The sequence below is a fragment of the Citrus sinensis genome, chromosome 4 (genome assembly GCF_022201045.2).
Source record: "Citrus sinensis cultivar Valencia sweet orange chromosome 4, DVS_A1.0, whole genome shotgun sequence".
Classification (NCBI taxonomy): domain Eukaryota; kingdom Viridiplantae; phylum Streptophyta; class Magnoliopsida; order Sapindales; family Rutaceae; genus Citrus; species Citrus sinensis.
Window position 1 is genome coordinate 3,152,671 of NC_068559.1, and position 27,977 is coordinate 3,180,647.

General features: G+C 32.6%; 4 protein-coding genes across 4 annotated transcripts; 1 reads left to right on the plus strand and 3 right to left on the minus strand.

Annotated features, from left to right (window-relative positions):
* Positions 1 to 13,616: 13,616 nt before the first annotated feature.
* On the minus strand, positions 13,617 to 14,824 carry LOC107178002 (protein FAR-RED ELONGATED HYPOCOTYL 3-like). Its single transcript, XM_052439334.1, has 3 exons — positions 14,036 to 14,824; positions 13,806 to 13,886; positions 13,617 to 13,691 (listed from the first exon to the last, which is right to left on the minus strand). The coding sequence occupies exons 1-3, from the start codon at positions 14,822 to 14,824 to the stop codon at positions 13,617 to 13,619; spliced, it is 945 nt and encodes a 314-aa protein (XP_052295294.1).
* A 104-nt stretch (positions 14,825 to 14,928) lies between these two features.
* Positions 14,929 to 17,807, minus strand: LOC127901760 (protein FAR1-RELATED SEQUENCE 5-like). The gene is made up of 2 exons (XM_052439335.1): positions 17,585 to 17,807; positions 14,929 to 16,175 (listed from the first exon to the last, which is right to left on the minus strand). The coding sequence occupies exon 2, from the start codon at positions 15,952 to 15,954 to the stop codon at positions 14,929 to 14,931; it is 1,026 nt and encodes a 341-aa protein (XP_052295295.1). The 5' UTR covers positions 15,955 to 16,175; positions 17,585 to 17,807.
* A 2,201-nt stretch (positions 17,808 to 20,008) lies between these two features.
* Positions 20,009 to 22,999, minus strand: LOC102620936 (glutathione S-transferase DHAR2-like). The gene is made up of 6 exons (XM_006485956.2): positions 22,802 to 22,999; positions 22,598 to 22,688; positions 21,937 to 22,080; positions 21,310 to 21,427; positions 21,066 to 21,209; positions 20,009 to 20,333 (listed from the first exon to the last, which is right to left on the minus strand). The coding sequence occupies exons 1-6, from the start codon at positions 22,857 to 22,859 to the stop codon at positions 20,247 to 20,249; spliced, it is 642 nt and encodes a 213-aa protein (XP_006486019.1). The 5' UTR covers positions 22,860 to 22,999; the 3' UTR covers positions 20,009 to 20,246.
* A 2,797-nt stretch (positions 23,000 to 25,796) lies between these two features.
* On the plus strand, positions 25,797 to 27,977 carry LOC107178001 (uncharacterized). Its single transcript, XM_052439336.1, has one exon. The coding sequence runs from the start codon at positions 25,797 to 25,799 to the stop codon at positions 27,975 to 27,977; it is 2,181 nt and encodes a 726-aa protein (XP_052295296.1).

Here is a 27,977-nt window from a genome sequence, read left to right on the forward strand (position 1 = left end):
AAACTCATCACAGACAATATCATTATAGGACATGAATGTTTACACAAAATTAGATTAAGGATAAGAATAATAGGTTAGTTATAAAACTAGACATAAGTAAGACCTATGATATAGTGGAATTAAGTTTCTTAGAGCATATCATGCATCAGTTAGGCTTCTCTAAAACCCGGGCTGAATTGATTATAATTGTATCTCTACCTCATCTTTTTCTATGCTAATTAATGGTGTACTAAAGGCTTGATTAAGCTAGAAAGGGACTTAAGACAAGTTTGTCTATTATCCCCATACTTGTTCATCATTTGTGCAGAAGCATTTTTCAATTTGTTGATTCAAGCAGAAAATAAGAATTCATCTAGGGACTTAAGTTCAATACAGAGATCTCTATCATTCATCTCTTATTTGCTGATGATAGTCTGTTTTTCAGTGGAGCAATAATGGGAGAGTCCAAGAATTTGAAGTAAAATTTTTTATTATTGTGCAGTTGCATCTAATCAAATTTTTAATTTTGAAAAATCATCCATGTTCTTCAATGGAAACACTTTAGCTAGCCAGATAACCACAATCAAAGACATTTTTCAGCTTATTTTTGTATTGAAGCATGAAAAATACTTAGGATTGTCTTCTATGATTGGTAAAAAGAAAGCCAGTTTCTTTTTTTTTTTTTTGATTAAAAGGGGCTCAAGCAAGCGAGCTAAGCGGGAACAAGGCGGGGTTGAGACACCCCAAATAAGTCTTGTAAAATAATTGAGTAAATACCCACAGGCGGGCTAGAAAATAAATGCAAACCATGAGGGTGTGAGTGTGCTATATTCGCCATAAAATCTGCCGCCGAATTTGCTTCACGATAAATATGGGATTTTGAGCAAAATCTCAAGTTGTTAAAGTAAGTTGTTTTCAAGTGAAGACAATGAGATCTTAATTAAAGTAACGACTCAAGCTGTACCAACATATACAATGAGTGTCTTCAAACTTCCTACGATTTTATTTGAGGATATTCAAAAAGCAATTTCAAGATTTCAATGGGGAGAAAAGAAGGATCAGAAAAGAATTCATTGGGCAAAGTAGGAGAGACTATGTCAAGCAAAAGGTAGAGGAGGTCTTGGATTTAGAGATTTTGCTAGCTTTAATCAAGCCTTGATTGCTAAGTAAAGCCGGCGGATAATCCAATATCCAGAGTCTTTGATGACAAGAATATTACAAGCAAGATACTTCAAGGATGTTGATTTTTTACAAGCTAAGTTGAGATCCAAACCATTCTTCATTTTGAAAAGCATGTTTTTGGGGGAGACAAATCATTCATAGAAGGATGAGATAGAGAATCGAATTAGGTAAGAGTGTTAAAGTATATAAATCCATGGATACCAAGACCACAAACTTTCAAGCCCATCTCAATTGCAACTTTAGATGTTGATTACACAGTAGCAAAGCTAATTGATGACAATCAGTAATAGAAAGAAATATTGATTCACTAGCACTTTAATTCCAAGGATGCAGAAAAGAACCTAAAAATCCAACTCTCAAACAGCCCACAGCCAGATCAAATCTTGTGGCATTATAATAAGAAGGGTCATTACTCGATTAAGGGTGATTATCAAATAACTATAAAAAATTAAGTATCCTGAATTACCAAGCTGCTCTAGCAACACCCTTGGACAGTAAAATGTGATCTACTCTATTGAGCTACCAAAGAAAATCAAGACTTTTATGTGAAGAGCTGCAAAGAATTTGCATTCAACGGCAAAAAATTTATGGAAAAGAAAAGTATTACAAGATCTAACATGCCTGAGATGTAAAATGAAGGCTGATAATATTAATCATGTTGTCATGGACTGTAAAGTAGCAAAACAAATGTGGAAGTTGACTCATTTTATTGAAGAAGTGCAGTTATTTATCAACGAATATTTGCTAGGCATGATATAAGAGATACACAAAAAGGAGAAGAAAAGAGGAGATGAGATTGATAATTGTTTTATGATGGAAAACACGGTATAGAAGGAGTGTTTTTTTTTTTGTTGAAAATAAAGAATAAGATCCCCAAACTTCTGCAGCCAAAGCTGAAGCTGTTGTTAAGACGTAAGCAAGAGTTAAAATGGCAAGAACTGCACTAAATAGAAGATCAAGTTAGATTCCTCCTCCACAAAGGTACTTCAAATTGAATGTTGATGTAGCAATTAATAAAGATAAACATCAAGCAGGCCTTGGGGTGATGATCAGAGATGATGAGAGAACAGTGATAATTGCAGCTAGTAACCAAACAATGTTCTATGGATATGTAGCTCAAACAAAAGCAGTAGCTATAAACCTTGGGATTCATATTGCAAATGAGGCAAACTTGCTTCCATTAGTTGTAAAAACCAATGCCAAGAGGTATTTGATTTTGTATTACACAAGAAGAGCAGTAGAACTGAAATTTTTTGGAATATTGTTGAAGTTTAGAACAAGATACAGTGAGTCAACAAGAAGGTTAAAATTCAACATATTCCAAGAGATTATAATGCAATTGCCCATGCTCTAGTTAAGATAGCTTTAGCTAGTGGTGATAATTGTGTTTGGAAGAGTTTATTTCCTTATCAAATTATGACTGTATCATTTAATAAAAGTAAATCTATCTATAAAAAAATTTCAATTTAGTATTTTGGAAACCCAATGCTATATAGAAAAGCCCAAAAACATAAATTAATATTTGATTTTTTACTTTTGAGTGGTGAGATTTAACCCCCTAATTATATCTCACAAACCCCCACTTTTCAATTAACTGCGTTAAAAATTTAAATTAATTTTTATCTCTCAATATACCCCACTTAATTCCTAATTTACCTTTATTATAATTTTTATCTTACTTCATGCACCAATCTATAAAACTTATAAAATTATTTTAAAAAAGAAAAATATTCTCATAATCGCCATTGTAACAATGGAAAAGAATTTAATAATTCCAGTAAGGATTGGACCACGAACCATGCCCAGTCAATCCTGAAAAATCAAATTATCATGCTAAGTCTATTAAGCCCAAAATGAGTATAGAAATACAAGAATTAGCCAAGGGGGGAGACATGATAATTCTAGTTAGAATTTCCAGCAAGTGCAACTACCTTCTTCAGCATGCGGACATGTGGTGTTTACAAATTCAAGAAATTATATATTTAAAAATTGTAGTTAGTTTCAATTTGTATTGGCTTTTCCGGTTCTTTGAGTATCTTGACTGGTTGTTTTTTGTTTACAAATTGGAGAATTTATGCATTTCATCATAGTTGTGAATAGTCTTCCAAGTGTTTGTCATTTATACTGAATGAATAAAATTATTAGTTTCATTCTCTGCAAAAATGATCATTACTGTTTTTTTTCTATATACAATATATGAAGTTTTGCAACTGCCGAGCAGATTTTGACCACCAAAGTGACCAAACTTCTTAATAAGCATGCATTATGAATCTATCAAATTAGAATTAGGTTCAAAAGCAGCTATTGTAATTCTCAAGTAACCCTTCTGATGGTAATTTCCTTGCTCATATCACATATTTAATAGTTTTTTAACCCATTTACACTTGCAAGAAATAACAAAAGTAAAAACCAATTAAATCTTATTTATTCATATATCAACATTCAGATATAGCTCTTCTCAAAAGAAGAAAAAAAACATCCAGATATAGCTTCCTCTTAATGAAATACTCAGCAGATAGTACAAACTTCTCCAAAGCAACAACTGCCTCGCTTTAGTTAACACAACATAAGAACTTTTCATGACTTTCCTTTCCCCATTAATTCCTTTCTAATAACAATCGGTTTTAACGATTTGAGAAAACCAGGCAATTAAAACATCGACATGATATCTAATAGCGCAAATAAACTAATTTTCATAGCTCTAACTCCAAATATTGTAACAATGGGTAGTTGGGGACTACATTCAACTAGTGGCTCTGTATCCCCTCTTAGTGTTAATAAGATGTTGCAGTTTCTCTAGATAAAATTATAGTTTCTAAATAATATATGAACTTAAATACTTATTACAAAATAACTTGCCCAAATCATTTAAAAAAACAATAAATAATGGAAACACTTGTTGATCATCCAAGTCAATTGTGTCTTTGGTTGCTACATTAGGTACTAAATCTTTAAAAGCAATAATGTTCCTATCATATGGAGTTGCCCATCCTTCTGCTACAAAAGAATGATATTTTAACCAACTACTTGCTATTGGTGGCATCGGTGAACCTGGATTCATGAATACCTATAATAAAAAAGCAAAATATTGAAAAAATCATGGTTAACAAGTGTTAAAAAAATATTTTTTTTTTCTTTTCTTAGAGGGTCGTGGTATGAAATAATAATTATTAACAAAAAGTCTAAAAATCTATCTGTATGAAATGAGAGTTGTTAATGAATCCAATTGCAATAATCTTTTGAGAGAGCCGTGGTAATGGAGTTGATCTGAGTGGAAGAAAAGTAAGACACTGAAGTTGAGATAAGAATATCAGCACAACATTATATTTATAAGCGATAAGATATCCTGCTTCAGGGAAGGTCATCCAATAATCATTTGATGGATTGCTTTCAAAATATGAAAGTGATTGTAGAATCTCATCAGATCTACTTGCATACTTAAATATTTGGGTATAGTCATCAAAGTGGCTTTTTAATTCATCAATTAAGTCACTCCTCACTTGAATCCAATTATCCTCACCCAAACCAATTAAATCAGCCACAACACGAAAGCCACAATTACCATCTGCAACAACACTTTTAACATGATGTATATATGGCCACAATCCTTGTGGAAATGAATTAATGAAAGAAGAATGCTTAGGAAGTTGAGACTGATGCACCTTTTTTCTTTGTCGTAGTTTAGATTGTACAGAAATCTTACTTGAAGATAAATGTGGAGAATGACTATTCAGTGCAGATAATACATGTTCAAATTTGGATGGATCTCGACGAGTAGAATTATCTGCCTTTGAAGAAGGTTGACCTCGTGTTCTTGCTTTAGCTTTTGGCTCAATAAGATAAGTTGATGCTGGATTTGCTAGTTCTTTCAACTTCTTCAAAATCTATAACTTTCCAGTGTAATCATTATTATTAAAACGCTTCAAAATCATCTCCATCTCAGTTGAACAACTTAAATCTGTAGTTTCAGCTTTGGTAGTAGGTAATAAGTCTAGTTTCTTCCAATGTGGATGTATAGAAGACAAAGGAATAGGTCTTCCTTCACGCTTATACTTTGCAATCTCATGTGCACATGGAATTCTATGAGTGCGTCGAACTACACATCCACAAGCCAATGGATCTAGACCAATATAATCAGCTTGTTTAGACTCACAATCTATCCTGTTGAGCGCATTTCGTGAAACAAATCCTCGCAATTCCTTGAAAATTGAAGGTTTGAAATCATGTTGCATTGTTTTATCTCTGTATGCTACAGCTCTACGAAAGCATGGATTTTAGTCCATAACCTCTCAAAAGTTCCTCGCGATGATTGTAGTTGCCTTTTTAATGCTGAATGAGATGTCTTAACCCTGTTAAGAAAATACCAAAAAAAAGTTATTTTTTCAATAATAAAATTAAATATAAGAATATATTTTAATGAATATTTACCTGTTTGAGGTCGTATTTCCTAAATGCATCATTGAATCAGTCCAAGCTACAACAAATTTTTCCTTGTACTTATCCAGCCATGTGTTTTTCACATAATTAATAGCTTCTTGATAGCTAACAAATTCACTCTCCAAAAGTCTTAGGTGTAGCATATAATGGTCTTTTGTGGCAGATAGTGCTAATATATTCCAACTAGTAATGAAAGATTCCCATACCTCATTAGTCTCAAATAACTTCTTACAATTAGCTAAAATGTTTTTTGAGATATGCCATTTGCACAGAAGATGAGTTGCAGTTGGGAAAATATTTTGAATAGCATTCATTAGTGTTACCTCTCTATCTGTCACAATTACACTCGGCAACATATTATTATCCATAAAACCTTTCAATTTATCCAGTGCCGAACTGTAGTTATCCTCCCGCTCGCGTTCAATATTTGCAAAACATACTGAAAATGTCATCTCAGTTGAGGTGACATCAACCACCTCTAGTAATGGAAAATCATACTTGTTGGTCTTGTATGTGCAATCCATAATTAACACATGTGGAAATGCTCGTAATAGGTCAATTGCAAAAGGATGAGCCCAAAATAAGTCCTTAACACTGTCTGTATCAGCATCACTTCAATACCACTCAATGTAGTTATGCTCAGTCAATTTGCTCATGAGTAGTTGCATCTTTGACCTACCGGCTAGTTCTTTAACCTTGTATCTATGTCTTGCATTGTAAATAGACCTCATAGTAGTAGCATTATATATATCTCTTTGCTTTATCGTATATAGTATATCCTTTGGCCTTGCATTACTTTTTGACATATCAATCAATAAGTTGTTCTCTTTTTCAGTAAGTCTGCCTGCATATGAGTGCCTCTCAAGATGTTTTGCTGCAGGATGGTTATGTTCTGCACATATCACTTTCAAAACCCAACAATTGTCATTTGCCAAATATTACCCTTTTAATCTGAATGGACAATTGCATTTTTTTTGTTCCAGTTGCCTTAGGACATTTTGGCTTTTGACCTTGACTAGAAACACACTTGTAAGCACCACTTCTTTCACAAGCGAAAATTATTCTTGGATTTCTATCATGTGCACTTACATCTGACTTTTTTATTATAATGAAATATCCATTTCTCTTGCCAGCATTTCGCGTTTACTCAATTAATTCTTTTCTGCTATTAAAAACCTAATCAAAACAAAATTATAGTATATCCAATTAGAAAGGTTTGAATAATATTAATTAGTAATAAAAAATTAAAAAGTGAAATTTAGCTATCTACCTTGTTAGTGGTGAAAACACAAGCACAATCATCTACAATGTCCGATTCTCTTGTGACATTGTTTCCATGATTAATAGGTTTTTCATCCTAAAATTTGTCAAAAACATAAAATTATTAGGGTGCTGAAAATAAATAGAATACAAAAATTAAAGGGAAAAAAACTTTAAACTTACTTCTTCTTCATCCGCTAGTGAGTACTGCAAACTAATTTCTTCCATAGTTACAAAAGCAGAGAGTATACAATATATGAAAAGAGATAACAATTTTAAAAGTTAGATTCTAGGGTTTTATACAAATTTTAAACGAACTCGCTTTTCCCTTTACTAGAAGAAGAAGACAATCAACCATGGGTCACTCGGCAGAACTTTCACTCCAAGACTTACAGGTTCAGTTGTCGCGCTTTGTTGGGTTTATGGGATCATGCAATAATTAGGTAATAAAGGCTCATATGCTACAAACAATACTTCCGTAGCAATGATAAGGAGATGGTTTCATTAAATGCCACTAAACCAATAATCAGGTAATATAAGGACCATCCTTATGGCCTTTTGTTTCATCTATGATGCTTGTAGGGAATTTCCATTTCTCAAGGATTGTTCTAAGAAGATTTGACTGAACATTTAACAAAGCAATTGTTGGCTAAGAATATTATTGATTATAATTAGGGTTTAATCAATTCTCACCAAAAAAATTAAAAAGTTATAAGAAATTAGGGTTTAAAAAATTAGACTAATTTTATTAATTATTAATAAAAATTATTATGTGGGTGTACTTCAAAACTATTTATCCTTTTAAGTCATTTCATTTAAGGATAAAATAAATATTAATATAAAAGTAATTAGTGGGGGTTGGTGAGATATAATGAGGGGGTCAAATATCACCACTCTTGATTTTTTTTTATACAAATAATATATTTATGTTAAATTTTGACATTAAATATACCGTTTGGCAAATTCTACGGTCCGAATCTCTATAGTTACATTAATTTTGGAGGCCTAATGTTATCAAAAACCCAAATTAATATTTGATACACTTATTAAATTTGGGGTCCCTCTATGATGCCGTAATTTTTTTTACGGTATCAATAGTGTAAGCAATATAGACCGTTAGATCTAATCAACGGTATATATTATTTTTATTAATGAAAATTTTTCATTATTTGAAAATTGTGTTAACCGGTTAACAAACCTATAAAATAGTTAATTTTAAATTTAAAATAAAAAAGAAATAGAGATACAGTAAAATACAATCCCTCTTTATCTCTCACGTTCATATTTTTATAATTGGATTCTTTAAGATTATCTTTGTCTCCTAATGATTAGATGAAAGAGATTCGATAAATTTCTCTTAATAAATATTTCGGTAAGTTATTCTTGAATCCATTTTATAGTTTTAATTGTATTTTCAAATCAAAATTTTTTAATAACGTAACAGCTCTATTTTTATTGTATTGCCAATTTATTGCCTTGAGTATCTGCAGCTATGGTTTAAGGTCTGTCCTACGCTACTTACAATCATTCTATAACGTGCCTTTACAGGCGGCTTAGAGGTTCGTGCGGCTCACAGATTGCCAGCCATAGAGAAAAAGTAAAAGGGGAGAGAACCATAACGCAAGGTGCAATGCAAGTAAGATACAGAATCTTTAATGTCATGTGCTGTTTTCTTTCATATATCTTTTGGTAATGAAAAGTTAGTTGGTCGGCCATGTTGCAATTTTGCTATAAGTTTGGATTTTTTCAAGTTTCATCATGTATAGATAAACTTAGAGTTCCATATTTATGCCAGCTGCGAATTCCTTTAATCATTTAACTTTCTAGCTTTTTTAATTTAGGAAAGAGTTTACTATTAGCTTATTGTTATATATATAGTCTATATTTAGATATATAATGACACCTGCATTTTTGGTGTTTTATTGTCACCAAAGAGTGATCATAATAACCTTGTTGTTAATTGATATTAACTCTAAGCATAAATAGTATATTTGGTGGTAGATTATGTGACTACGCTATTATAGTGCTAAAAAGCATGCAGGATTAATTAATTCACAAGGCAACTAGGCAAGTAGATATGTATTTGTTTGATGATAGATTGATTTTGACAAATTCATTTATCTTATTTAAAAGATTTTCTTATTCTTCTTAGTTGTTAGAATAATACTAGACAAGAAATAACTGAGAATGTTGAAAATTCTCAAGAAAATTATCCATTTGGAAGCATAAATATAGGGCACAAATATGAAATTAATGAACTTAATTTGAAGAAAGTTTAGTAGTATTATTTATACAATCATCTATGGGGCCTATAAGAAGGTTAATAATTCTTACAACTCATGGCATTCATTACGGCCAGAATAAAGTCAACTAATTACATATGCAAGAGAAATAATTAAGTAATTAAGTTGTAATTAATTAATCACAAAGAATGGCTCATGTGCTTTTTAGATTGAAGCCCTTGCTGGGAAGTTCAATTCACTTTACCACATATGATCAAAACCACAGTTTCTAGTGTCATTTTTTTGGGGTTTTGTTGATTACATGGAAAGCAACTAATTACTACAGTTGAAGCATGTGAAATAAGATTAGAAGCACAATACTTTTTAGAACTGAAGGGGCAATTATTATTATTATTTTTTCAAGTTTGTTATATGTCCTTTTGTGAAGACCTAAAGATTCCAAAGTCAGATTAATAATTTTGCCTCTCTTAGGCTTTATGCGGTGGGAATGAACTTTCTCTGTTTTAATTCTCTGTCATTTTCTCAATGAAGGCAACAAGAGAAAATTCAATCTTTCAAAGTCTCAACATTCAGAATTTGGCCAGTCTAGTTGTCTACCTTGTATCTGTTGGAGTATTATATCGCCAAGAGATCTTTCCGTTGCACTTTACGAATTTATATTATTTTGAGGAGTGAATTCAGCTGACTATTAATATCTTACAATTGAAATTTAAATGTCGGTCTTTAAATTCTAAAAATTAAAGACAAGCCCAATATGAAAATATTGATGTTAAAATCTTCATTTTTGTTTGTTGATATTTTATTTGTTAGTATCATAATTTTATGGATATACTTGATGTTACATGATTGACTAAATATTAACATTAAAATGCAGATGGAAAAAAAAGATGATGGAGGGCTCCATAAAAGCATTAAAACAAACGGAGAGGGTGAAGCAAACTTTCGAAATTGCAACCATGAGAAGGAATTGACAAAGCTTAATGAAAAAATTGATGGGATGACTTTTAATCTTGCCGCTGTCAGGTATGAACTTGGTGAGCTGAAGAGGAACAATTTAAATACTTATGCATTGGTACAAAAAATGTATAGTGTAGTTGAAGCACTTGAACATAATATAACTCATATGTAATCACACTCATGGAAGGAAAAGATGAACTATTCTAGTAAAGATGTTCAAAATGGTACAAATGAATCAAGTGGTCAAAATTTCGTGGGAAAGGGAGATGAGTTTGGGGTGAAGATCGCAAAGATTAAGGACAAGATTGAAGACGCATGTGATGAAAATTTATCATTGAAAAACTTATTTGCATATAGGAAACTGAAAGAGAACCAAATCTTCAACAATGTTGTTAAAAAGGTATAATAACAAACTATTATTCTACATTTTTTTTCAAAAATTATTTGTACTAGCACATTCATTAAACAAAAAAAAAATAATAAAATTCATGTTCTTATGCATGTAGGATAAAGCCATGGATGCAATTGATTTTGTGGATTTGGTATCATCGGTCGAAGTAGATGCAGTTGAGGATAAAAAGGTGCGTCCTCAAAAGCCCAGTCGTTATAAAAAATCTCCTTACGAAAATTTCACCAAAAAAAAAGGCCGCCGCAACAAGGAGTTTGGTTTATCCAAACATGAAGCTTCTTTTTCGGAGGAAGAATGGTATATTTTACAGTATATTTTTCATGAACAACTAGATAAAAGGTATGGAAGTATTGAATATAATCATATTTTATACGTTTGTATTTTGATGTTCTTATTTGTTTTAATTTATTATTAATGTGAGTGTATAATTTATACAGAGAGAAAATTGTAATGACAAAGCGACATATTGTTACCCGCTTCTTAATGTCTTCTTTAGCTCCTAATGTTTGGATATTTGATGAGGTATACTATGTGTGTGTGTGTGTGTGTGTGTGTATAATATTCAGAGCGTAATAAGATTATATGTATTTAATTTATAATTTATTTTTCATTTGGTAGTGAATGTTTTAATAATGATATTGTGATTATTTTATACATAGATCATAAGTTGCTATGCCGAGTACTTAACTAGAAAGGAGAGTTTGAAGCAAGATTATGAGACTCGAAATTGGTTTTTACCAATTCTTTTTGGGGTATGTTATATATTTTGCTGTTACAAATGTATAATATGTTTTTACTAAAAATTTAGATTTTTTTTTAAAGTTATATCTTACCATCTTCATATAATTATTAATTTATGAATTTTGTAGCAAATCGTGGCGAATGTGTCAGGTGTCTCAACCATTGATAGATCAGAGATCGAAATTTCAGTTCGTAAACATAACATTTGTGAATTTTACATGGGTGCACTCAAAAGATGTGAAAAGGTTAGGAATATTATCATATGTTCAAAAAGTAAAAAGTTATTTACTAAAATATCATATGTTTTATTATTATCATTTGAAGTGTGTAATGATTAGTACAAAATTTCTGTATTGTTCCATAGATATATGTTCCTCTTTATGACGGGCTTGCAAAACATTGGTATCTTGCGATAATGAATATAAAAGATAAGATTGGTGAGATTTGGGATTCTTTGCCTAATTCTGACATAGAACCAAATCATCGTCAAGAAATCGTTAAGCAAAATGTAAGTTCAAATTTTTTATTTGTTTATATGAAATTACTAGATGCAATATATATTAACTATCATTATTATTATTGCAGTTACATGCATTGGACCTAGTCTTGTTTTGTGATATAGCCTTTAACTTTCCTTCTGATTGGTATTTCGCTGACTTTGACATTTTATATCCAAATAATGTGCCAATTCAACCAAATGGAAATGATTGTGGCTTGTATGTGATGAAATTTATGGAGACTCCATGTGAGATGTTATTCCCAACTTATAAGGTAACTTAATCATACAATTTATATTTCTTAGTTTGCACAATACTTTAATCAATATTAAATTGTTATTAATTCTATTATATGTAGTATGAATCGGATGAAGAAAGATTTCGTCTTGCGCTACTCCTTGTAAATGGTGATGCAAATGAAGTAAGAGATAGTGTTACACAAAAAGCACTATCATTCCGTGGTCCTAAGACGAATGTTATTGCAACTAGTAAAGTTAGAACTAAAGTTGCTTCTCAGAAAAAAAAATTGTTCAATTAATAAAGTTAGAACTGTAATTGGTACTAGAGAATATTTGAAGAAACCAGGAAGAAAATCCAATTGATCTGCCTAGTAGAGGTTTAATAAATTTGGTATTGGACGTAATTTGTATTTTGTCGCTTTTAATTTTTTTGTCCCCTCAATTGAATTTTATATTCAATGTAAAGTTTTTATTTGGATTACTTAATTTTCTTTTTTAGTTTTTAAGTTTTTGGATTACTCTTTATGAAAAATTTGTGTCTTGTTACTTTCAATATTTTTTGTCCCCTTTGATTGACCTTTGTATTCGATGTAAAGTTTTTATTTGGATTACTCATTAAGTTTTGTTAGCTTTTGAGTTTATGGTCTCTTCCAATTAAAAACTTTCAAAAAATAATAGTCTGCTTTTTTTTTTTTGTGTGTGTTTTAAGTTCAACCTACAAGTGAATGACGGTAAGTCGTTAACTAAAAATCTGAAATGTCAAATATCCATTCCAATATCTTTTATGAAAATTTTGCGGAAAAAAATTATCAAATTTTCTTCTTAAAATGAATCTTGAAAGATAATTCAACAGACCGGCTTTCTGTGTCAATTGGCGAAGGAGCACACAATGATTGGAACTTTGCAAGCAATCTTGAATGGTCCATTTTGACTATGGTTGGGAATTGATTTGGTTCAATCTTGTCAGTTCTTGAATGCGAGTAATCTGGAGCTTGGGATAGCACAAGATCTAAAAATTGACTTATTTTGTTAGTGAAGAAACCAATAGAATATAAATGGTGGTTAGATTTCGGATGCACTTTAAGGGACCACTTAATTAAACCACACACATCCCTTTTGAGAAGTGGTCAAGTGGAATTTGCTTTCAGAATGACAAAAGAATATTATCATAGAGATAAAAGAAACAACTAAGCTTTTGATAGACACATTAACCCTGTTTAATTGAACCTTTGTGGACCAACTTGAGCATGGTGTTAGCAACTGTTATGCTTTTAAGTAACCAACAGAAATTGCATGCACCATTGAACACTCATGTGTACTACTGGAATAATGATTTCTTTCTTGACAATAAAACTTATTTATAGCTAGCTATACATGGGCAATCTATAGTTTGGTAAAGTACAAATTTATAATTGCAAATGAACATATAAGAGAAAATGGGAAATGAGATTATGAGTTTATATTCGTGCTCATGAAGTAGTTCAAAGTTATAAATGAAAGTTGTAATTCCAGCATCATTCAAAAGACATTATTACAGTGTTTAGAAGTTAAAAAACTATCAAAACAGCATTTGATCAACAAGCTCATGATCATCTAATTCTTGAATAGAGATTTTTCTGAATGAATAAAAAAAATATCAGCTATTATAAAATTATCAGATACTAATCATTCATTAATCTGCAAAAAAAAAATCATCCTCTTCTTGCAATTTCTCCTCAACAACATTCTTATCTGCAGGTTCATTCTCCTAAACAAGCAGAAACAAATGAACACACTTTATTAGCACTAAAACCGTACATCTTAAAATAAACAGCTTTATTAAAAAAAATTATTTGGCTATTGGCATTAATAATTACTTTACCAAATTAATATCAAATGAAGCATTTGAATTGACTTCATGAGCTGTAATATTCTTCCGCTTCTCATCACCTTCTTTTCCAACCTATATTATGCCAAACAAAAATGCATCAATAAAAATAAATTTAGATTAACAGCTAAAATATTCAACCTTTGTAAGAATTATCCTAATATAAATATACCTCATTAAGTACTGGACATTTGCGTCTATTGTGTCCAGGTAATTTGCAATACCCACATTTTTTTCAAATTGACGCCTTTATTAAATCTTGCACTAGGAGCACCTTTCGTCTTCACACTTAATGGATCTTTTATAATAGCAGCATTTCTCTTCTCACTGGACCATCTACCTCTTTTCTTTTCAAAATTCCCACTCAACTCTAACATTTCAGACTTAAGTTGTGTGATAAGACCCTTTAATTTCAAGTATCCAGCATCTGTCATCGAGGCATAGTAACAAATCTCATTGAACTCGGTACTTAGTGACCCGTACCTAATCATTTTTAGGATATCCCTAGATTGATCATTCAATGACTTTGGTGGACACTCAACTACTTTTGCATCTTTGCTCCATCTTCTATTAAACAATGAATTAGGTATCTCAGAAAGATGTAAGGACTTCAGCACACAAAATAAATGACAACACGGAATGCTAGATGATTGAAATTCCATGCATTTACACTCGAAATTCTGATCATTTGGGTAGTACACAACAGTCCACCTCTTATCCGCTTGTCCAAATTTAGTCAATTGGTACACTTGCCTATCCAGAACAGTCACATAGGTTGACACCATGAATTGAGCTTCCTTGCGAATCTGATCACGAACCATGAAAAATAAATTCCGAGTGTAAATGCTCTCAGCATGCTTCTCTAAGCTTTCAAGATGGGTACTCATCAAAGAACTAGAATGCTTTGTTTTAAATGCCTGCTCCAATTCTTTGTATCTGGTGTGTGACAAGGCTCGATCAACTTGTCGAATAAATTCTTGCAGCTTTAACTTCTGTTGAAGAAATCTATTCATATATGCATTCAGTCCCTCGCACCGTTGTGTAGTACGCCTGTCAGCAAAGAAATGACCCCGTAAGAATGTTTCTGCCCATCTATGTCGTTTTGTATAAATTTTGTTCACCCAATTATTATTTTGCAAACCTTCTTCCTCCACCATAATTTATCAAACTCTTCAGGTGTAAGAAATTCAAAAATACACTTTGTAAATACTTTTATAAAATTAGGTTTATTACGTACATTAGATTGTGCATTCCTCTGTAAATGCCAAACACACAAACGATGACGAGCTTCAGGAATCACCTTTTTAATCGCCTTCCTCATTGCTCGATCTCCATCAGTCACCACAGAAATAGGCTTTTTATTATTCATGGCAGACAAAAATGTTTCCAACACCCACATATATGTCTCAATTGTCTCATCCACAAGTAATGCACATCCAAAAAAACATGCTGCATAATGATTATTAACTCCCACTAACATGACTAATGGCTTACCATATTCATTTGTCTTGTACGTACTATCAAAAGCTAACACATCCCCAAAGTGGTGATAATCTAAACGAGAAATAGAATCAGCCCAAAACAAGTTTGAAAGTCTATTCTCCTCATCTACAGAGTATTTACAGAAGAAATTCGGATCCATATCAGTTTTTCCTTTTAAGTATGCCAGCGCCGATTCTGAATCTGTTTCAAGCATCATAGACCGACGTTCAACATCTAATGAATTATACAAATCCTCCAGTGTGAAGCCCACATTGTCATAACCCCCAGCTTGGTTGACTAAAAAATCCATAATTTGACTAGTCTTTATACCAACAGTTTTCATCGCAGTAGCTTGAGCCATGTCACAATCTTTAACTAATTGATGGGATCGAAGGAACTTAATCTCATAATTCATTGCCAACTCATGTGAGCGTTCAGGGATAAACCGATTAACAACCCAAGTACCAACCTTCTTATTCATCTTCACTCTAAAAGCAGCTGGACATTTGGCTCTCGTAACAGCCCTCGGTTCCCGAATTCTATCCTTCCTTTCAACATACTTTTTAGCACGCTCGCCCTCCCTATTACAAACCCAACATCTCACATTGGTTTGACCATCATTATCATACCTTATATCATTCTTACGAATGCTGAAGCCCATTACTTTCGAGTAATTATTGTAAAAATTCTCAGCATCTGTAAGTGTCTCAAATTGACTTCCAATTACATCTTCTCTAGTGAGTTGTTGCAGGTGCTTACCATTAAAAAAAATGGAACATGAGGAATCATCTACACTTGGCAGAATGGTTGCCCTATCTGTTGAAAGAATGTCATGTGATGAAGGAATGTCAAACTCTGCTTCTTTTGAATTTTGGTTGATAACTGCAAAAACAATATTGAATATTTTGTTATCAGCAAACTTGCATGATTAAACTGTACTGATCTAGAATATATGAGATTGCATACTATATATTTTTTGATAGATAAATGTGTCTAGTTACAGAAGAAATTTACAGAATCAAATTTTGACTTCGCTTCTTAAAGATATTCACGATTTAGTGCACAAAGGTCACAACTGTCTTGAAACTACACAAGACCCGAAGTTTCTGCATTAACTGATATCAATTAAAAAGGAATAAAATTACAAACTATGTATGTCCAGAAAGCTTTATTCCTCAGGAGTTCAAATAATTTTACGGTTTTCTATTTGAAGTTTTCTACATGAAGATATGGCTTAAAGAATGCTGACTGCTCAGAATCACCGAAGCAACCAAGCCTCTGATTATCAGCCAACTTCCATGATTTAACTGTATTGATCTAGAATATATGACATTACATAATATATATGCTTGGATAGATAAATGAATCTAGTTATGGAAGAAATTTACAGAATCAAATTCGGACTTCTCATCTTAGAGATATTCAGGATTTAGTGCACAAAGGTCACAGCTGTCTTCAAACTACACAGGGCCAGAAGTTTCTAAATTAACTGATATCAATTAAAAATGCCTAAAATTACAAAATATATGTCTATAGAAAGAGTTATTTTTGCAGGAGTTCAAATAATTTTACGGTTTTCTATTTGAAGTTTTCTACATGAAGATATGGCTTAAAGAATGCTGACTGCTCAGAATCACTGAAGCAACCAAGCCTCTGATTATCAGCCAAATTCCATGATTTAACTGTATTGATCTAGAATATATGACATTACATAATATATATGTTTGGATAGATAAATGTATCTAGTTGTGGAAGAAATTTACAGAATCAAATTCGGACTTCTCATCTTAGAGATATTCAGGATTTAGTGCACAAAGGTCACAGCTGTCTTCAAACTACACAAGACCAGAAGTTTCTGAATTAAATGATATCAATTCCTCTGGAAAAAAATTAGAAGCTATATCCCCCTAGAAAGCTCTATTTGTTAGAAGTTCAAATAATTTTACAATGTTCAATTTCAATTTTTCTACATTAAGATATGATTTAAACAATACAAACTGCTCAGAAGTATCGAAACAACCAACTTCAATGCTGTATTAGTTCTTTTTTTCAGCCTCTTTCTCCAAGAAGCACGACTGGCAGACATCATATTCTCAGTTCTCTTATGTTTCTGCGTGCCTTTTTTTTTTTTTTTTGATTTGGACAAATAATCGAACAAGTGTTTGATTTTAAAGCATTGGTCATTACATGGTTACATAGCCAAAATCTCGTCATGACCATTTCTCTACACAACAACAAAAGAATCATAAAAATTCTAAATATCAAATTACAAAGAACATATCAGTACTAACCTTGTTCATCAATATCTATCGCTTTTTGTAATGATAGCTCCCAGATTTACCTTGAATATAATTTTTTTTCAAAACTGAACAACTTGATTAATTGACTAAGAACTCTACTCGAATTTAGTCCGACTGATTGAACAAAAACTCCGCTTAGATTTGATCCTTGATGAGATACTGTTTATTCTTTGCAAAGATGAGTTTGAATTGTGTTTTGCCGGAACTTATTCTACCAACAGTCAAAGTGGCTAACAAATCGTACTTGTCAAAACAAAACCGTCTGTATCATGGGGTTGGCTCAATTCGGAGAAATTTCAGTGCCCACCCCTATAATTTTAAATATTCTCATAATTTCACTTGAACAACATATTTTATTTAATTCCACAAAATTCATACGAACGTTTAAATACATTTTAAAATTTATTTTACTATGTATCCTACGCCATTCATTATTGGTTTTTTGTAATTTTATCAAGTTGTAATTTCAGGCCAAACATGAAAGGGTTTCAACATTTAATTAATTTGAAAATTCAATGTGAAACTCAAAATTGCTAAAATATTACTTAAATCATATCCTTAATGTTATAAGATAACTCGATTATCATGTAATCAAACTAATTTCAAAATCTATCGATCGGATATAGTATGTACTGTTAGATTATTTTATTCTAATGCATGGCCATGGAATAGCCTTTGATTTCTCATGGTATATTTTATTGGTTTACTAGCTTATAAAACCATATGCAAATGTTGAAAATTGGACTACTATATGAAATATCATGTGATATATCTCATTTGACCTTAGATTAATGTATCAAATGTTCATAAAGGATGGTTTACTTCATCAGTTTGCGAATTAACTTTTAATAATATTTATATTTCACATATCAATTCATAATACATTAGGGTAAATACGATTTTAATTTCCCACCTATCAATAAATAAGGATAAATAGAAGTACTGAATATGTATGCGTTTGTGTATTACGTCATATGTTTTAATAAAGAAAATCACCTCTACTAACTTTTTTTCCATACCATTTTTATTACATTTTACCAGTTGTCTTTTATAATACTATTTTGTAAAAGAAAACTAAAATTGACTACTCAAAAATGTCTTTATATTTTTTATTACATTTTACATTAAAGTTGTAGTACATTATAAATGCTAAGTTTAATTTTTAATAACATAACACCTTAATAAAATCAACATTTGAAGTGTGATGTATGATATAAAATGATATAGTACTTCAAATAGGCTACAAAATTAATAGGAAAAAGACCACTCACGCCTCTAAATTTTATTTAAATGGTCATACAAAACTCCTTAAATTAAAAAATATAATAAATAACATAAGATAAAATTTTATAAAATATTTTCAATTTTAAAAATTTTATTTTTAACATTATTATTTTTCATATTCTTTTATTATTAGTTTGTCATATTCTTTTTACTAATATTAAAATCTACTTGACATACTAATAAAATTAATTGATTATACCTAACATTCACAATAATTTATAAAATTATCAATATCTTATTTAATTATGTCTATATTAATATCAATCTTAAGATCAATTTTTGGATTAATAGATTTTAGTTCATTCGTCAGGATAGACTAATAATAACTTAATATTAACAAAATTTTTATTGTACATGTTATTTTATCAATTATATTTATTGTAACACTTTATTTGTATCATATGATTTTTATTTATTATTTTTATCCTATTACTATATTTATATTTATTTAGATTGATTTAGTCAAAAGGTATAATAGTCATTTACGAAATTAAGAGGGTCTATGTGACTATTTATGAAACTAAAGGAACATGTATAATTATTTTAGCAAATCTTAGGGGTGTGGGTGGTTTTTTCCGAAATTAATATTGATTTAAAATTAAAAAATTAATATTTATCTGTAACCTGTAAGTTACCTGCTATATTTTAATTAATTATCTAATTATCCATTATATTAAATAAATGATTCAGATTAAAACTCTTATATCTAAAGATCCACATTAATCCCACTATCAATACTGTAAAAATAAATACAACATCATAAAGAAATCCTTAAATTTGATATTATTCCATTTATTTGGCAAATTGACTTCGAGTTCGAATTCCGGTGGTGGAATTAGTTTTCAGTTAAATATTCTGAAAGCCCAACGTTATCAAAGAGCCCAAAAACATCTGACATACTTATTCAAAAAAAAATTCACTTATTTATTCATAAATTTTTATTTTAATCAAATTGATCGGATAGAATTAAATTAGATTGGAGCTTTTTTATTGGTTTGAATTATCTTAAATTTTAATAAAAAATTGGCTTGAATTGAATCCAAAATATAAAATCTAATATATGACAGATTGCTTACCTAAAAAAATAAAAATAAACATAAACATAAACATAAATAATAAATGGAACTTGGATTTGACAAAATCCAATGGATTTAAATCATTTAATACCCGCAGGAGATATCCAGGAACTAAAGAGTAAATACCATTCAACCAGGAGGTTTCATTATAACAAATAGCAAATATCATTGTAGCTACCTTTATTGGATGATACAAACCCCCAGTGAACATTCTAATTATGCTCCAAGTCTCACACATACATTACTCGCATTTCATTAGCTAGATTTCAAACACCGCATAGCTTAGAACTAGTTCATGCATTGACCTTCGGCGCCCATCCTGCAATCACGTATTGCTTTTCAGCCTTAGTCTTCTGAAAGGATTCCAGGGCAAAAAGCTTCTGCAAGATAAAATGTCATACAATGTATATATTAGATTCTAACATTAATGAAACTGCAATCATGTATTGCAATTAAACATCCAAATGATTTCTGGCAGAATCAATTAAAATAAAAACAGATTCTCTATCAAACTGGGATCAGAGTGGACATATAAGACCATCCGTGACTTTGCTATGTTGATCTGTATAGGAGAGTATGCAGCAAGTTTAAGAAGTGATTCACTTGCAAATGCACAGCAATTTCAGGCATGCAGCGACTTGTGGATTGAATGCCGACGAAACAATGCACATCCACAAAGTTGTATCCACACAAGATGACAATATGATTTGCTATTGTAACCTCTCATTTTGAGTCACAATCAATAGGCCCTAGACTTGTATTCTTATGCATCTTTGTTGTAGGGCACAAATGTTATGTAGGAAGAGGTGTGTTACGTTCTCAATATAATCCCATATCTGAAAACGCTCCTTTACTCAGAAGCAAGGCTGCTAGATATCATTCGTCATATTTTAAACTAAGAGTTATAATCCTTAGCAACAAATGTACCAACAGCAGCAGAGAATTAGTATACCGATGCAGAAAAGGGAAATAAAATCTGTTAGAAATGAAGCTTCTCCTAGCACAGGAAATCACATTGGCAAGGGTCCCACCAATAAATTGTTGATCATTAATTCAAGAAAAAAAGAATAGAAAGCAGAAAGAAAGCACTAATGAAGAGCTCAAATTCACACCTTCATGTACCCATGGACATGAGCCAAGCTCTCAGGGACAGTCCACTGCTTGAAATGTTCAAGAGCTACCTGAAGGTGGTACAGCTTTGGTGCCAAGCTCAAATCTACAGCAGTGACCTTCTCTCCAGCAATGAATGGACCTCCCTGATTCCAGCTCATTCAAATTAGGGTTAACTTATCGCACAAAATGAAATGATAATCAAATATGTCAAAAGGGATATCTGTGTTTCAAATTTGTCCGTACATGGGTCTTAAGATGCTCATCCAATGCTTTCAATTCCTCCAGCAAAGCTTGCTCTGTCCCATCATTTGGGTCCTTGCTCTTCAAGAAATTGACAAAAGATGGGAATATCTTTGATCCACTAAAATACCGCAGAGAAAACAATCAATTTAAATAAAATCCGTAGAAATTACAATAAGCATATAAGAGCAAAAAACAAGGAAGCAGCTATTATGGAAAAATGAAAAAAGTATAAATATAAAAACATTAACAATAAAATTTTCAAAGAAAGAAATAGAAAATTATGATCAAATTTTGGCACTTAGCTAACTGGACATGCAATTTACGATTTCTACAGGTTCTATCATAAGTCAAAACAAAAGAGACACAAAAGATATTTACTGTCCAAATTCAAGGAAACATTTTCCATAGAAAACGAGAAGAAACAAGAAAATACTAAGGTACCATTTAAATTAGCAGAAAATAAGTGCAAAATGATCTAAACAAACCCAACAGACAAAATGTAATCAATCCAAGAAACAATAACCAAACAGCCTTGTTGCTTAAAACACTAGTAGAAAATGACAACCTCAAATCGAACCTTTTGCAAATAGGCAAAGGAAAAAAATAAGAGAGTTTTCAGAGCATTACAGAGAGGCAAATTCAGGAGGATTGGTAAGAGAAGGCTCAGGATACTTCTCCTCAACAATTCTAACAATCACATCAGAGTCAGCCACCCACTTGTCATCAAACTTTACCACAGGTACTTTCCCTTCTGGGCTTATCTCCATAAACCTATCACAACCCATTATGAAATTAAAATAAATAGTAAGAAAGAAATCAATCGCTTACCTAAAAAATCACAACAGCCCATTTGCTTAAACATTTGACAGAACCCATCACAGCACACAAAAAGCCTCTCTTTCTTTCCCAAACTCTTGCAGAAAAGAATCAAATATGGAATCCTCTGAACTGGAGTGAATATTAATTTTTTTTTATTTTAAAAGATTACTTTATTAGTTTAACTGTGCATTGGAGTATAAGATCAATCCCTTAACCAAATATCACAACAACCCAATTGCTTAGGCCTTCGGCAGAAGCTATCACACCACACAAAAACCTGCCTTTCTTTTCCAAACTCACATGACACAGGATCCTTTTAACATTCGTGTAAAATTAGTTTTCGATTATACCCATCAATAAACTTTAAAAAAGAAATAATTTTATTTTCTCGCTGTTGTATTAGAGTTGTAAAATGCGTAATGCATAGTTTCTGTTACCAAAAGAGCTTGATGATATATTTTTTACATACCATTGAGGCTTGTCACTGATATTGATCAGGTGACGCTTGTATGGAACTTTCTTTTCCTCCAAAGTAAGCAAAGCTCTTTGGGAAAATGGGCCTAAAGAACCGGAAAAAAAAAAAGGATAACACAGATCAACAAAAATTTCAAACAAAAATTTCATTGACATGATCTGAAAGAGGGGAAAAATGAGAAAAAAAAAAAGGACGTACAGTCCCCGAGAATATCAGGAGCGCCAACAGCGGCTTTCACACAAATCTCCACGGCCATTTTTGCGGAATTGAGTGATCAGAGAGAGTGTCTGTTGCTGTTAGTGAAAACCCGACAACGAAAAAAATAATGATCCAGAGCGTGCTAAATAATACTGAGAGAAATAATCACCTGTTATTCTTTTTATTGTAAAAGGCGTAATAATTCTCCAGAATGTTCCAGCATTTTTGTTGTAGAAAATTTATCAGCATTTGTGTTCGTGTAACGCAAGTCCCAATGATAAATAATAATATTACGTGGCAATTATCTAGTGGTTGTTAATTTTAAATATCTTAACTTACTCATTTTTATTACAATGCAATTTGAATATAAATAAACTTGATCTAAATACATGTTATATTATTACATATGAGACTTGATCGCTTATTTAGATAAGAATTCAGTGTTGAGTTATTTTTTCGGTAGTTATTTGATAAGTAAAATAAAAAATTTAAATTAAAAATAAATATTAATTAATAATTCAGTGCCGAGTAAAAACACAACTCTATACTGAATCTTAATCTGTTAATTTCTTATTAAAAGTACTAATTTAAGTATTTTATTTGCCACCCGAGTTTGTGGTTGTGTACAAATAAGTATATATTTAAGTAAAAGTACTAATTTCTTCGTAGAAATAGAATGCCAAATAAATTATTGAAACTGTGAATCCTCTGTTTCTAGATCTCAATATGCTTGTAAGTATAAAGTGTGCAAATTAATTTGTGCACCAAATTATTCCTCTCCAAATGTGTAAATGCCTTCCACGTTCACGACACCTCCCATCGCAATGATTCATCTTCCATCATTTACACCATCAACGTGGCTGATTACTAGGCTGCTTCAATTCCACGTTTTTTTTTAATGAGAAATTATTTCATTGCTAAAAGAAAGCCAAACAATTACAATAATACATCTATCTCTTTCGGAACCTCCTCAATCTACACCCCGAGATTCTGAATTAGCCAAAGGCATTTTCGCTAAATCATGAGTCACTAATTTACAGGATCTAGAAGTATAAACCACCCTATATTAATTATCCTGATCTATTAAAACTCTAATTTCACAAATGATCAAATTCAACTCTCCTCTACTGGAGATACCCTTGAATATGAAATTGGTAACACTATTGGAATCGGACTCAATAACTAGAGGAGAAAGAGTAACTTCTGCAGCCAGCTTCAGACCTTCTAAAATCGCTAAAACCTCAGCAATTTCCACATCTCCTAAGCAAGGCTTCTTTGATGTTGCAGCAGCCATGACAGCGCCTTCACAATTTCTGATAAGGCATCCCAGGCCAGCGAAAACCGCCTTCCTTGTCCACAGTTGCATCAGAATTAAGCTTATACCAAGGAGGTTTTGGAGGGCGCCAAACATCAGGCTTCAATTCCACGTTCGTACTTACAAAACAAGCATTTTAGAAGAAATGTTGCAAACTAGTGTCAACCTCGGATACTTAATTGTAATTTGCTCATCCATCATGCACAATGTTCTCTCTACATCAATCGATTATCATAGTCTTAATTTATGTATAGTGATCAATAGAAATTCTCAAATGAAGATCTCCACATTCAATAAAATGGTAAATTTTGACTAGTTATTAATAATTAATTCTTTTACAATCAGAATTCAATTTAGTGTCTTTACTGTTAAGTTGTATTTCACATTGGCTAGTAAAAGGGAGATACTTGGATTTATAAGGAGGTAGATCACTCCACCTAAAATGTTAGTCTTTTGTGGTGGATACCGAGAAATCTTATGCTAAGTCTCACAAACAAGTGGTATCAGAGTTAAACCCTAGTAGCTGGAATGTGGTGGTGGAACAACTCAGGTGTGTCGGACGAAAGGACCAGAGTCCGACGGTGGTTTCGTCAGAGGGGGGATTGTTGAGCTGTGTCTCACATTGGCTAGTAAAGGAGAGATACTTCAGTTTATAAAGAGGTATATCACTCCACCTAAAGGGCTAATCTTTTGAGTTAGATACCTAAAAATCTTATGCTAAGTCCCCAACATTTACAAAAATCTTATCCTCATAAAATGCCTAGAATTTTACCAATAATTGACTCTAAATACACAAATTATTATAAATTTTTACTTCATAATTATATTATTTTCTTCTTTTATACCTAATTATCGATTACTAATTGAAATCCGTGTTATAAGAAATTCAGTTGTTGGTGCCTTACAAATTGTATTGATCTAATTGTCGACTTCCTTGGGAAGAATAAGTTTATTTATCTCGCAAATTCATATGATATTTTGGTGGGAAATTTACGAAAATAGCCATAAATATTTTGTTATTTTCACAACTAACCCTCTCAACTTTTTTCTATCAACATTAGCCAAACACAAGCCTTTCTCCCCAAATTACCCTTCTTTACAGACCAAAAGCAACAATCTTTCTCCCATATCGTCAAACCAAACGCAGCTTAATCATCAACCAACGTCGACGGCAAAAGACAACAGTAAAGGTGCAATCCGACCATAATCTATCCGAATCCAACACTAATCGGCATCACTTAGTGGTATGAGTTATTTTCTGAACTTGCTGAACTGAGTCGTGGGTGAATCTGGCGACAGGGTGCCTGTCGCACCAAAAATTTCTGGCAACAGGCTGCCTGTCGCACCAAGCCTTGGAGATTCATTAAAACTGTATTAATTTGATCCGGATCCAATTAATTTTTTTTTATAATTTCAGGCTTAATGGATTCAGTTGTACTTGAATTGTGTTACGATGGTTGGTGGGAGACATTAGAGGATGGCCGTATGGAGTATGTGAATGGTAAAAATCGAGCTTTTTTGGTTGAGAAAAATTGTCTGTTTGATCAGTTATTGGCAAGAGTATACGAGGTGTTACAAATAAACCCTAATGAATATAGTATTACAATGAAGACAACTTTGAGGTCTAGTAACACATTATATCGTATATGTGCACTGCCCATGGATATATTTGATGATGAAATGGTGAGGGTTGTGTTGCATATGGCATCCGACGTAGCCAATTTTGGATGCATTCCTATATTCGTGACCACATCACCTCGAGTTCCGAGCGAAGGTATTGAGCCATATGTCGATACAGAAACTTCGTTTAGAGCAAATATGTCTGGCCCCGATAATGATGAAGAGGTGTTGCCAAAGACAATATCGTTGCAGCAATATTACTCTCCAATCCACGACAATTATGACAACATTGATGATAACGACGTTACGTTAGAGGATGTTGGAGCAACGGTATTTCCAATAACAACGTCGTTGGAGCAACGGTATTCTCCGTATCATAACAATGATTTTTGGGACAATGATGATTTTCATCATGAGACAGAGGGGGATAATGTTTGTGCAGAACCTTCTAATAATACGAGGGGCACTCATTTCAATAATGATGGTGATGATGGAGGAGCCGGTCCTTCGAATGTTCTGTCGTTTCAACACGACGATGAGTGTGAAGACAATACTCCTGTGAATAACAGAGGTAATAGACATAGTCCTTCTATGGTGCGATCGAGAAGGCGAATTGACCCCCTTACAAGTCTTGCTCCAACTTTGCCTTCGAACATGGTTGCTCCAAGCTTTGTTAGCAGTTGTGATTCAGATGATATCAGTGTGGGTAAGCTATTTGCTGAGAAGAATGAGTTTATATTACAACTACGCAAGGTTGCTTTTAGAGATAAGTTTGATTTCAAGATTGCACGGTCTACTATGACACGTTTCGAGGCTCACTGTTGTTCAGAATCATGTAAATGGCGTATTCGAGCAACTAGATGTTCGAACGAGCAAAATGTTCCTTGGGTGGTGAAGAGAATTGACAATGTACACACTTGTCATGATGAGGTATTGGTTGATGGACGTCATCAAGTAAGGAGCCGGGTTGTCGGTTATATTATCGCAGAAAAATATATTCAAGACAAGAAGATTTATACTCCGAATGACATAAGAGCAGATATGCAACAGGAATACAGTGTTCAGTTAACATACCAGCAGGCATATCGGGCGAGAGAAGTTGGTCTTGAAATAGTTCGAGGCAACCCTGCAGAGTCATACAACTTGCTCCCTAAATACTCTCACGTACTAACTACAGCTAATGAGGGTACAGTCACTCACCTCGAGCAGGATGGAGATGGTAATTTCTTGTACTATTTTGTAGCACTTGGATCTTCCATCAAGGGCTTTATGCAGTACATTCGGCCTGTCATTGCTGTAGATGGTACTCATCTGAAGGGACTATATCGTGGAAGCATGTTCGTGGCAACATGTCTTGATGGTAACAATCAATTGTATCCGTTAGCCATTGGGATCATGGATTCAGAAAAAAATGATGCTTGGGAATGGTTTATGATGAAGTTACACGGAGTGATTGGCGATAGACCTGAGTTGGTAATTATCTCTAATCGATGCACTGCCATAAGGAGAGCCGTTCTTAAAGTATTTCACAATGCAACTCATGGCGTTTGTTTTTACCACGTCAAAGGTCACATTAAGTCTCAATTTAGAATGCCCAAAGTTCTTTGGGATCAATTTGAGCCTGCCTTTATTAATGCAGCAAAAGCATATGGCCACGAGGAATTTAAGAGACAACTTGAAGGGTTGTGGATGATCCACTCGGGTGCGGCTGATTACCTAGAAAATAATGTCGGTACGTGCAATTGGGCAAGGTCTCAGTTTGAAGGTAGGAGGTACAGCATACTTACCACCAACATCGCGGAGAGTGTTAATTCTTTCATGCGGGAACCTCGAAAATTTCCTGTTACTCATCTTGTTGATCACTTTAGGAAAACAATGCAGCAATGGTTCTATGATAGAAAAATTGTGGCTGAATCAATGACTACTCGGCTAACAACATGGGCGGATGAAATAGTCACCGAGAGGAGAACTATAGCTGAAAGAATGATAGTTCGGCCGGTGTCTCCGCATCGATTTCAAGTGGTAGGCGGTGGGCTTAAGGAAGGTTTGGTTGACTTGCAACAGAGAACTTGCACATGCAGAGTGTTTCAGCTTGATCAGCTTGTATGTGCTCATGCAATTGCGACGTGTCTAACACACCGGGTGGATTTTATTAACCTATGCTCGTACTTTTACACTACAGAATCGTTGGCGATGGCTTATGCACAACCAGTAGAGCCAGTTGGTGATGTGGCTGATTGA

Bases quoted from the DNA above. Each gene is read 5' to 3' on its own strand.
- LOC102620936 (XM_006485956.2), bottom strand. From the start codon at position 22,859: ATGGCCGTGGAGATTTGTGTGAAAGCCGCTGTTGGCGCTCCTGATATT. The intron at 22,689-22,801 runs GTACGTCCTTTT...CCGGTTCTTTAG, and splicing joins TCCTGATATTCTCGGGGACT to GCCCATTTTCCCAAAGAGCT. The intron at 22,081-22,597 runs GTATGTAAAAAA...GGGTTGTGATAG, and splicing joins ATCAGTGACAAGCCTCAATG to GTTTATGGAGATAAGCCCAG.
- LOC107178001 (XM_052439336.1), top strand. From the start codon at position 25,797: ATGGTGAGGGTTGTGTTGCATATGGCATCCGACGTAGCCAATTTTGGA.
- LOC107178002 (XM_052439334.1), bottom strand. From the start codon at position 14,824: ATGAATAGATTTCTTCAACAGAAGTTAAAGCTGCAAGAATTTATTCGA. The intron at 13,887-14,035 runs GTATTGCAAATT...GGCATAATATAG, and splicing joins TCAATTTGAAAAAAATGTGG to GTTGGAAAAGAAGGTGATGA. The intron at 13,692-13,805 runs GTAAAGTAATTA...CTGCTTGTTTAG, and splicing joins CTTCATTTGATATTAATTTG to GAGAATGAACCTGCAGATAA.
- LOC127901760 (XM_052439335.1), bottom strand. From the start codon at position 15,954: ATGGGCTTCAGCATTCGTAAGAATGATATAAGGTATGATAATGATGGT.